This window comes from Danio aesculapii, chromosome 1 (assembly GCF_903798145.1).
Source record: "Danio aesculapii chromosome 1, fDanAes4.1, whole genome shotgun sequence".
Classification (NCBI taxonomy): Eukaryota; Metazoa; Chordata; class Actinopteri; order Cypriniformes; family Danionidae; genus Danio; species Danio aesculapii.
The window spans coordinates 51,107,525-51,120,138 of NC_079435.1; the positions used below are offsets into that span (position 1 = coordinate 51,107,525).

General features: G+C 32.2%; 1 protein-coding gene across 2 annotated transcripts in view; it reads right to left on the minus strand.

The window, feature by feature from the left end:
* LOC130232321 (uncharacterized) overlaps window positions 1-12,614 on the minus strand; it is a 39,764-nt gene that overhangs the window by 22,012 nt on the left and 5,138 nt on the right. For both annotated transcript variants that reach the window (XR_008838106.1, XM_056462156.1), the window contains exons 5-11: window positions 10,714-10,802; window positions 10,495-10,594; window positions 8,038-8,081; window positions 6,122-6,199; window positions 4,768-4,964; window positions 2,647-2,711; window positions 2,136-2,242 (exon numbers count right to left, since the gene is read on the minus strand). Coding sequence is in view for 1 of the 2 variants with exons in the window: in XM_056462156.1 (XP_056318131.1) it covers window positions 2,136-2,242; window positions 2,647-2,711; window positions 4,768-4,964; window positions 6,122-6,199; window positions 8,038-8,081; window positions 10,495-10,594; window positions 10,714-10,802 (680 nt within the window). In the remaining variant the exon portion in view is untranslated. The remainder of the gene's footprint in view (window positions 1-2,135; window positions 2,243-2,646; window positions 2,712-4,767; window positions 4,965-6,121; window positions 6,200-8,037; window positions 8,082-10,494; window positions 10,595-10,713; window positions 10,803-12,614) is intronic.

The following is a 12,614-nucleotide window of genomic DNA, read 5'->3' on the forward strand; positions in this document are numbered from 1 at the left end:
AGTCAAATGTCAAAACAGACTTTCACAGACTAAAAATCTAAATTTCCACGATGCAGATTTCCAGCAAATTTTACCCATATTGTAAAAATATCCATAAACGAATATATTTTTCTGTATTTTTTAATTAACATATTTTTGTTCATTTATTTATGTTTTTGAACTGCATTATGGGATCTTGATCTTGAAGAACACAGATGTGTAATCTTGTGTATATTTTAACAGCAAAACAACACAAGAATTGCAGTGATATTTCTGGTGCATTTGGAGCAATCCTAATTAATGTACAATGAGCCTGCCAAATAAGCTAATAAAATAAAATAAAATAAAATAGAAAAATAAATAATTGAGAAAGTCACCCTCAAAATCAACCATTTAGGCAGCAAAAATCATGAAAGGGACTTGGGGATTTGTTTAGCAAGGAGCGTATAAAAAACAGCAAGTATTTTAACAGGTTCAGCCTAGCGACTGTGTGTGATTGTCGGTAGCCAAGCAGGAAATAAAAAAATGGCAGTGAAAATAGCAACACGCAAAGTAACATGATATAAAAACACAGAACAGAAAAATAAATTTGAACAAATGGGAAGTACATAAAATTCACAAACAGAAATGTGTGCACATCTAAGATTCTCAAAGGCAGGTGCTCGATCAAAAACAAGTAGCAAAAGGTCAAAAGGAAAATCGGCATACTGCCACTTTAGCTCTCAGAAATAAGAAGCAAGTAAAATTTAAAACCGCAAACAAAAATCCATGACATGGATTTAAAATAGTATCTCCTGACTTTTAATGTCTGCAACCTTTTAAGACCTTTTCCAGAAAATTACACGACCGTGAGAATCCTTTTAATAACTACTTTCAAGACTCCACAATGGTGAAAAATCAAGCCTGCTTCTATTAATACTGTAAAAAAACAAACATCTGCAAATTAATTGGGTCAAAACCGTTGTGAAGTATTTTCATTATGTAAGAAAAAAACAGTTTACCAAACACAGGATCAAAAGTGCCTTTTATACCATCACGAACACCACCACTTGTCAAAAGCTTCTATTCACAATGTATTTTTGCAGTGCTGAGCATTGGAACTCATCACAGATATACAGATATAAAGTCAGAATTATTAGCCCCCCTGCATTATTAGCCCCGCCTTTTTCCCCCAATTTCTGTTTTTACAGAGAGATTTTTTTCAACACATTTCTAAACATAATAGTTTTAATAACTCATTACTAATAACTGATTTATTTTATATTTGTCATGATGACAGTAAATAATATTTTCCTAGATATTTTAAGACACTGTTATACAGCTTAAAGTGACATTTAAAGGCTTAACTAGGTTAATTAGGTTATCTAGGCTGGTTAGGATAATTAGGCAAGTTATTTTATAATGATGGTTTGTTCTGTAGACTATCCAAAAATATATAGCTTAAAGGGGCTAATAATATTGACCTTAAAATGGCTTTTAAAAAAATTTAAAACTGCTTTTATTCTAGACGAAATAAAACAAATAAGACTTTCTCCAGAAGATCAGACACTGTGAAAATTTCCTTGCTCTGTTAAACATCATTTGGGAAATATATTAAAAAAGAAAATAAAAATTCAAAGGGGGACTAATAATTCTGATTTCATCTGTATCTGTTCATGTTTTATGCAATGGCCAATCAGAGATGTTATGTTAATCAGAATACACTCATTACTCAAAACACTGGCATTTCTATTCAGTGCAGTTCTGCATGCTCATAAATCCTTTCATTATATAACAAACAGTGTAGAGGTGATGTAAATGAAAGGTTTAATGTGTAGTGTAGCTATAATATATAATGTATACCTATAGATATAATTAAATAGATATAGTTAGATAAAGATATAATTTATAACATAATCTGTATAGCAATAATATATAATAACTTTGTGAGTTAATAAACAGATTATTTGACAGCTGCGTAATGATTATAAGTGCTCTTTTTATTCAATAATTCCATTCAGGATTCGAATAAATAGACTTAAAGATTCAAAACTACATTGTTACACTATTATTATAGCTTCCAATGCAAAATGCATTTAAAATATACAAGTTTAAAACAACTAATAGCATAAAAAGTATGTGACCTATATGCGATCCCAAAAGAATAAACACTCAACCTTTTGATAATGCTCTCCGCTGTTCTTCTAGCTTTTTCCACTGCTCTCGGGCCACCAACAGGACAAACTGCTGTCGCCCTGAACCCATCCATATATGTGGCACAAACCTTGATAAGACAAAACACAAACCATAACCAATTTATAAAACAGCTTATTTATTTATTTTTTTTTCTATTAGACAAAAATAGCATCAGAGAGATAGTTCACCAAAAAATTACATTTAATCTATTTATTCTCTCTCAAGTGATTCCAAACCTTTATGAGTTTCTTCTTTTGAACACTAAAGAAGATATTTTGAAGGAAGCTGGAAACCTGTAACCATTGACTTCCATAGTATTTGTTTTCTCTATTAAGGAAGTCAACGGTCACATGTGTCCACCTTTCTTCAAAATATCACAAGTTATAACAGTTTGGAAGTGAAGGGTCTGTAAATAACGTTTTTTGTTTAGATTTTGGTGAATTGTCTCTTTTAATCTGACTCCTAGCATCTCCGATTATACAACTGACTAACCTTGTAGTCACCTGATGGAGGCGACCCCTTGGCACCACCGACTTTCACTGCTCCACCATCCACATCTAGAAATCACAGGTAAAATAAAACTAACTGTGAAATGGTAGTACTGTAAGAATGGGATCTTGCTCTATAGCTAGTGTATGTAACTATTTACATGCACTATTTATATGTATACAGCTAAAATCAGAATTATTAGCCCCCTTTCAATTATTTTTTCTCTTTTAAATATTTACCAAATGATGTTTAACAGAGCAAGGAAATTTTCACAGTATGTCTGATAATATTTTTTCTTCTGGAGATAGTCTTATTTGTTTTATTTCGGCTAGAATAAAAGCAGTTTTTAAACCATTTTGAGGTCAATATTATTAGCCCCTTTAAGCTAATTTTTTTCCGAGTCTAAAGAAACAAACCATCATTATAAAATAACTTGCCTAATTACTCTAACCTGCCTAGTTAACCTAATTAACCTAGTTAAGCCTTTAAATGTCACTTTAAGCGGTATAGAAGTGTCTTGAAAAATATCTAGACAGCAAAGAAACGACAGCGACTCTTTGTTTACAAGTTTGTGGGTGTTTGAGTAGCTACTGCTGTCATGTGAAGTCCGTTTGACAGGACAGACTACAAGCTTTATGTGGATATATTTATTATGTCTGTGAAGCAAGTATTTCAGTGTGTTTGTTGACCACATAAAAGCACACGTCTGATCTGAGCTTTTCTCCCAGAGACCTGTCTGTCTATATCGATCGATGATTGGCTACTGTACTTGTAAACGGGGCTTCATTCGTCATATTGACCGTTACACTTTTCCCCATTCAAAACAATACGAGAGTCATATCTTGTGTATTCTATTGTCTTTGCTATTGCGGGCAAACACATTGTGATATTGATCCTCAAACGATATATCGTGCAGCCTTAATAACAAATATATAATTTAGTTGAAATTTTGAAGTTTGTCATTGTTTTGCAATAACTAATTTGAATTTAAATGTATTATCTTTCTATTCTTAAAGATATAACTCTTATTTTAAATATTCCTTTTATTATATTTTTTAATATTCATAAACCTGAAATTATTCATAGCCCTGGCAAATTCTGACTTAAAAGTTACTTTTATTCAACCTGAAACTTTTGACCAGAAATGACACAGGCTTCCCAAAAGATAATAAGACGATGTACAATCATTGTGAAAAAAATATTTCTCAGATTTTATTTACATTCGAACAAAATCTTTAAGTCAGAATTTGCCAGGGGTATGAATTATTTTGGGCTTGACTGTATTTATACAGTTGAAGTTGAATTTTTAATAACTGATTTATTTGTCATGATGACCCATGATTCATAATATTTGACTAAATATTTTTCAAGACACTAGTATTCAGCTTAAAGTGCAATTAAAAGGCTTAACTAGGTTAATTAGGTTAACCAGGCAAGTACTAGGCGAGGTACTTAGGCAAGTCATTGTATCACAATGGTTTGTTTTGTAGACAATCGAAAAAATATAGCTTAAAGGGGCTAATATTATTGACCTTAAAATGTTTTTTGAAAAATTAAAAACTGATTTATTCTAGCCGAAATAAAACAATTAAGACTTTCTCCAGAAGAAAAAAATATTTTAGGAAATACTGTGAAAATTTCCTTGCTCTCTTAATATTTAAGAAGAAAAACAAAATTCACAGGAGGGCGAATCATTTTGACTTCAACTGTATGTTTTGGTTGCTCTAAGAATTTACATGTTTCTTCAGAACAAATCAAGCTTATTGATTACACAAACAATAAGATGGAAGTTTAGGGGACAAAGAAAATATTGGTTTAGTGACAAAGAAAATCTCATTAGTTAAATGAAAGAGGCAGCAAAGGTTAGCAGATAGCTGGAACCGGCTCTCAGGTAGTCAGTCTAGACAACTGGTGTAAAGTCAATGGTTTGTGTCTCTGACTCAGACATTAGAGATAATAAAACTGCAAACATCTGATCACTGCAAGAGGACTTTCTACTGGAGATAAGTACTGTCACCAAACAGCTTTGGCTTGCTTAAAACAGTCTCTCCAAAATGCAGAAAATAGTACTCTACTTTTATACATGCCAGACACAACCTGAATGTATTATTTAGAAAAAATGACCTGGTATTTCAGTAATGGTGACATTGGAGAAGTCACAGGTTACATCAGGAAGGAGGTAATGCCGTGGGTCTCCAATCTCATACACCAGCTGCTCTGCCACTGTACCAAATGAAACCAGCCCACCGGTTTTTGGAGGTTTGGAGAGTGTAAATGAACCATCAGCAGAACACTCCACCACCGGGAAGCCCATGTTATCCCTACAAAAATAGCATTGAAGTATTTCAATTCACAGTAAATGACGTCAACGTTGCCAAAAAATAAAATCAAGACTGAATTCAATCTGTAGTGTTGAGAAATCAATCTAGTGTCGAGAATTACACAATTCTATACATTTCTTAAAGAGAATCCTTTTTTTATCAGGATCAAAAAGACTATTTTGCATTATGAAATTATTCTTTATAACCTAATCAAACAACATATTTGTAAATTGTATTATTTTTTTAAATTTTAAAACCTAATTATGAGCTAAATTTTAGTTTATTGCATGAATTTATTATTATATACACATGATATTTCTTTATACAACATATTGCTGCAGGATTCATTGTTTAAATCAAAAGTTGAAAGAGCAGAGATCAAGGTCCCATGAAGCCATTTAATTATAATTCAATTATTTATCAAGAAAATTAACAAATAAAATTTTTTTCGAATAAAACAGCTGTTTTCTGTGTGAAAAAAAAAAAAAATAAATAAAGAAAAAATAAAATAATAATAATAATAATAAATATATATATATATATATATATTCATTCCCCTAAGTGAAACGGTAAAAGTAAACATTAGCATGGACATCTTAATAAAGGAATAAACACATTAAGGGTGTTCGTCTGCTGAAATACAGATTAAAATCTGTTTTATTTATATTGTGCAACGTATATTTATAATGTTTTTATGCATACTATATATTTTGAAAAAGGCAAAAACAATAAGTCGTTGTATGAATGCTGTAATGTTTAAATAATTTTCCATTTAAAAAAACGTGTGAAGGTCATGTGACCGTCAGAAAGAACGCAGCATCTCATTTCTCAAAGTAAGCGTTCTCTGTTCACGTGGTCTCCCGAGTTCGTTTCGAGGACACCTGGCAATAGGCTTGGGCGGTCTCCAAATTTTGATAACGTAAAACCTCCTCCCTATTTGACCTCGGTATCCAGTATTACCATGCATAATAAAAAAATATGATGTAAGGCTCAGACAGTGTCACCAAACAGTTGGCTTGTGCCTAAACCATTCTGAAAGTGAATACCGTTATGCGACCTTAGGTTCGCGGTCACCTGTTTGTCTTGTTCCGTTCTCTGCGTTCTAGGAACTGAGAAACAGTCAATGTGAAATGTGCCATGAATATATATGATTTTACCAGTCAGGAACAGTGTGCCAGTCAGTGAAGATTCCCCCTGTGGCCTGAGCACCACACTCAATCAGATGTCCAGCAAGGCTACGACAAAGAAAAAAAAACATCTCATCAAATTTCCCAGTTTGTTTGTTTGTTAGCTTATTGACACATCAGCAACTTGTGACTATTTCATGGCAAGATATAATATAGATAATATAAGATATAATACCAAGAAAAAGTAACATTAGAGATGATTTTCAGTTTGATTTATGACAAATAAATTAAAATCCTTCCTGGAGATATAATTTTAACAACATCTACCAAAGTGTTCTCAGTGTACAACTTTTGGGTAACACTTTACTTGAAGGGGTGTTCATAAGACTCTCATGAAATCTTTATAATCATGACATGATATTTTATGCATGAATATGGCAAATGTTGTGTCAGAAAGTGTCATTTGCACAGTTATGTCATTCTGAATGCAAAGATGACATTGTTATGACAACCTGACATTACTAAGACAACATAGATTGTCATAAATCTGTCATGAAACCATTATAGATGTCATGAATATTTCTCTGATCACTTTTTCAGGAACAACCTGTATTTGTCATTAAAATGCCTCATCAAAAGTGTCATTACTCTGTCAAATTACTTTTAAGAGCGTCATTAATATTTACTGACATTTTAATGGCAAATTAAGCTTGTACCACTGTAGTTGAGGTAAAAAATATATTAATAATGCTGTTATAAAATTTATGACATATTTATAATGGCTTTATGACAATCATGTTTATGACAGATTTATGACAAGATTTGTTGTCTTGGTAATGTCAAGTTGTCATGACAAAAACCAAAAAAAATGGTTGTGATGTATTTGCTTATGTCAGGTTGTCATAACAAATAATGTCTCCTTGCATTTAAAATGTCATAATTAAGCAAATGACACTTGAAAAAAAGGGATCAATTATGAAAATAGTTAGCAGAAAATAAATGTATGGATAGATGGATGGATGGATGATTGGATAGATGGATGGATGGATGGATGGATGGATGGATGGATGGATGGATGGAAAAATGACCAAAAAATGGTTGGATGAATGGAAAAATGAGATAGAAAATGAGCAGAAAAATGGATGGAGGTATGGATGGTTGGATGAATGGAAAAATGAGATAGAAAATGAGCAGAAAAATGGATGGAGGTATGGATGGATAAATGACAGATGTTATAAGCATGCATGAAATTTCTTTCATATTCATGACATGTGAACACCCAATTTAAGTGTTACCAAATCGGGTCTAGTAGTCTTTAAAAGTTCACATTCTAATAAAGTCTGTTTTATGGTGAGGGAAGCTTGACAGTGGTTACAGTGTTGGTGGTGCACCATTCTTTAATAAATACAAATGAGTCAGCCAAGAGTGACCAATTCCACATCTGTATAAACAATTGGTTTATGCCTGGTCTCAAAAATAAAATGTGAAGATTGTCTTTCATATATGCTTGGGTTGATCAGTTTATTATTTGTCCAACTGCCCTATACAACTTACCATGTTTCATACATACAGTATATATACAGATGCACAAATGAATTGTAGGTTTCAGATCAGAGGGAGAAATTAAACATTCAGTCACTCTCAGAGAAATGAGTGTGAAAGCCTCAACTGCCAGCTTGAAATTTCACAGCAACAAAACAGGAAGTGAACTTGTCTAATGTCGTAAATGTGGTTAACCACAAATACTTTTACAATGAATGGTCCTTCCCACTATAAACGTCAAAAACAAATGATTCACAAGTGTTCGTCTGTCCTCATTCAGCTCAAACTACAACACACTTGAGTAAACTGTGTCCTAAATCTACAGAGCTGTGTTCTGAGAAGGCAAATATTAATACAGTATGCGTGTATGCATACATTTCAAGAGCTTGCAGTCATCACAGTACCTTCCAGCAGCCAAAAGGTCATGGTTACTGCGGTCCCATGCAAACTGTCAAAGTACAAACACACACACAACAGGTTATAATATAGAATTATATTGCAATCTATTATAATACTTTTCACAGGAAATAAAGTAAATATATGTAGATGTATACACTATGTGACCCTGGAGCACAAAACTTATGTTGTGTGTCTTATGTTGCACAGGAATATTTCTGGAAATTGTGTTCGAGTCAAAATAACAATACTAATGTGCATGGCTAAGAACTTAATTTGGACAATTTAGGTGATTTTCTCAATACTTTTTAAGCCTCCAATTCTCGATTTTCAAATAGTTGTATCTCGACCAAATATTGTCCTATCATAATAAACCATACATCAACGGAAAGCTTCTGGCTTCACGTAATATATAAATCACAATAACCTTATGACTGTTTTTAGGTCCAGGGTCACATATACATATAAATCTTCATATGTTGCGTGTGTAAAATGTGTGTATATACCAGTTAATCCATACAAAAGTCTTTCTTACACAAAGTTAGTGGAGGGACAATTTAGAATCAGTATTCATTGATAGAATTTTGTTAGAATGTAAAAGTCAGTTCACAAAATGTGCTTGTCTTATGGGCTACGGGAGCAAAGTACCCAGAGTAAACCCACATGGACATAGTATCGTGTGTTTCGTTGTGTATAAACAAAAACAAACTAAGGAAAATCTTATTAACCTTCCTGTGAAATTTATATTTAAAAAATCTGTTAGAAAAATGTTCCAAGTACTTTTTAACATAATATTTCAATGAATTATTTCTATCTCAGGGTGGTGCAGTGGCTCAGTGGTTAGCACTGTCGCCTCAAAGCAAAAAGGTCGCTGGTTCGAGCCCTGGCTGGGTCAGTTGGCGTTTCTGTGTGGAGTTTGCATGTTCTCCCTGTGTTTGCATGGGTTTCCTCCGGCTTTCCCCTCACAGTCCAAAGACATGCGCTATAAGTGAATTGAATAAGCTAAATTGGCCGTAGTGTATGTGTGTGAACGCAAGAGTGATGGGTGTTTTCCAGTGCTGGGTTGCAGCTGGAAGGGCATCCGCTGCATAAAACATATGCTGGATAAGTTGATGGTTTGTTCCACTGTGGTGACCCCTGATAAATAAAGGGACTAATATGAATGAAAATGAATTAATGAATGAATTTCTAACTCACAGTTGCAATCAGAATTATTCAACCCCATGAATTATTAGCCCCAGTTTATTTTTAATGGAGAGAAGAGTTTTTCAACACATTTCTAAACATAATAGTTTTAATAACTCATTTCTAATAACTGATTTATTTTATCTTTGCCATGATGACAGTACATATTATTTGATTAGATATTTTTCAAGACACTTCTATACAGCTTAAAGTGACATTTAAAGGCTTAACTAAGTTAATTAAGTTAACTAGGCAAGTTAGGGTAATTAGGAAAGTTATTGTATAATGATGGTTTGTTCTAAAGTCTATCGAAAAAAAAAATATCTTAAAGGGGCTAATAATTTTGACTTTAAAATGGTTTTAAAAAATTTAAAACTGCTTTTATTCTAGCCGAAATAAAACAAATAAGACTTTCTCCAGAAGAAATAATATTATCAGACATACTGTGAAAATTTCCTTGCTCTGTTAAACATCATTTGGAAAACATTTTAAAAAGAAAAAAAATTTGAAGGGGGGCTAATAATTTTGATTGCAACTGTATATCGCCTCTGTAAGGATGACAATACATAATATATTTCTACTTATTTCACAATATAAAGTGGCATTTAAAGGCTTAACTCAGATAATGAAAGTAATAACAAATTCTTAAGGGGAGTATTGACCTTAAAAATGATTTGAATTAAAAAAAACTGCTTTTATTCCAGACAAACTAAAAATAAGACTGTCCAAAATAAACATCACCTTTTAAATAAGTAACATTCAAAATTTCACAGGAGGGCTAATAACTTTGGCCTCCATACTATTAAAATAACTTTAAGTTCTATTTACAATATTACAAATAGAGAGAGAGTGATGAAATGAATATTAATGAAATAGAGATTAAAAACAAAATATATTTAACTTTCTAAAAATATACATCTAAATACATTTAGTTTAAATTTAAAAACCTTTTAAATTCTTTATTTACTTATTTAAAATTTAAAATTAAAGAGACTCCGTGGATGCCAAATATATATTTTCTTGTGTATTCCAAATGCATAAGAACAGTTTATTTTTTTAATTAATTCTGAATGTCTCCCTGTTGAAGCTTCACTAAACTTAACTAAACTCTATTTCTGAAAGGACACATGAATTACTTCTTTCAGTTTTGTTCTGAAGAAAGTGAAAATCATCAACACGTCATCACAGACAACAAATGAGCAACAAATGCTGTTACACACAAAAAATAAATAAATAAGTAAAAATCGCAAGAACATTCTTGCATGACAAACCATACCTACCGAGTGCATCAGTGGTCCCAGAACCACAGCACTGTCCACGCAGCGTCCCGTCACTACAATATCAGCCCCGAGGTCCAGGCAGCGTTTAATGGAGAGAGCGCTGTGAGGCACAGACACAGAAGAAAGATCAATCTCATATGCTCAAACCACCAGTCCCGGCTCCAGGCATCAAGAACAGACAGGGCCAATGACACGCTGTAATCAACTCGCAGCTCTTACCCTAAATACACATTCATGCTGTGGACGGTCTTTGGAAGTGGTTTCTTGCTCTCTGCGTCAGTCATCTGGAGTTCAGTCAAAGAGTCTTTCTAGGATACACAGAAAATCAAAAGACATTTCAACACTCTCTGGAGTTTCTCAGTGGGTATAATATTAGTTTTTGATGTGCCATCTATGACTATACAGTAATCATTATTATTAAAGCAGTTCACCCAAAAATAAGAAATTTAGTCACCAATTATTCACTCTCAAGTGATTCCAAAACTTTATGAGTTTCTTTTTCGGGTCAACTCAAAAGAAGAAACTCACAAAAGAGAATTTAATCTACGGAAGTCAATGGCTACAGGTTTCCAGCATTCTTCACAATCATGGCTCACAAAACTGCTAGCCCGACAACCCAGGGCTTTAATGTTATCAATTTGGGCTAACAAAAATGTTTTCACCCTGTCGTTGGGCTATCTTAATGGGAGAGAAAATATAGACTATTTCAGTGCTTTTGTAATTATGCTTTATCAGTGTTTAAATAAATTTAAAGACATTTTTAAGACCATTATCAATGAAATTTTATGACCCATAAAGGGCTAAAGTCTAAGGAATTTTTCGAATGGCCCAGATGGAACAGATTTTTATTTGCCCTATCAAAAAAAATTATTATAATTTAATACATTTAATAATCCAATAATACATTAACAATAAAAAAGTAAATACTTTAGATTTTATTTTAAATATATTTTAAATATTGTGCAAAAACAAGCAAAAGCAAGCTGTACTTGTATCCATACACACTTTTTACAACATAAACTTTCTTTAAAATAAAAAATGAACAAATGTTTTAAACGTTTTAAAAACTATAATAAACTAAATCTACTGTATGCACAACAATCTGTCCAGGTTGGTGTTTGAGCAGTAATCACATGGAGAACTTTTATCCAAATGTTATTGTAATGAAAATAATTCAACCATTATAATAAATAGAGTTAAAAAATGACCTTTTTAAATAAAAATTTTAAGTTTCATTGAGCTGATTGTATGGGTTTTGGCCAGATTGTGTAGCAATATATAAACAACGGAAAATTAAGACCCGTTTAAAAAAGACATACAACACAATATCTTAGTAAATTTAACACTTTTGAAGGCCTAAAATTTGGATTTTGAGATTTAAGGCATTTTAAGACTTTTTAAGACCCTGCAGAAACCCTGTTCCAACTATAAGAACCTAATAGTACCAACTTGATAAAAGAAATTATAAAATAAATATATATAGTCTATAACGAATGCCTACATAACGTTTTTATTAAGTAAATGCATACATTTTTTTAATTTAGTAAAAAGCATTTTGTTTTTTTAATCGGGCCACTTGAACTTATTTTGGGCTATCAAACACTGAAGAGTGCTTGTCTGAAGGGCTACAAGGGATTTGGAAATTTTGCGAGCCCTAACAATATATATAATTGTGAGAGAGTGAGAGAGTTTAGAGATTATTGCCATATCAGCTTCAATAGCTAAAAAACAGATACAATTTATAGATGATTTATGAATAACACTGTTCTAGAATATATATGGAAAAACATTACATCAACAGTAAATAATACAGAGTAAAAATATATTTTTTAAATAAAAATTAAAAATCTCTTAAAGGATTCACATCAAAATAATTCCTTCAAAGTCTCTTCAGCTAAAATTCTTTCTTAACATAAAGAATAGGGCACTGCAAAAGCATGTGTTTTAATGATTATTGTGAACAGAGCTAGTCAAATAAATTAGAACTGAAAATCACAGTGATATACTCAGATCAGCCTGTCTGCTACAAACTACCATGTTATTTCACTTAAATACTTTTTCTACCTCATTCTGATGCTCAGTTTAATCATCAGCAGATTTAATTGACCATGTCTACATGC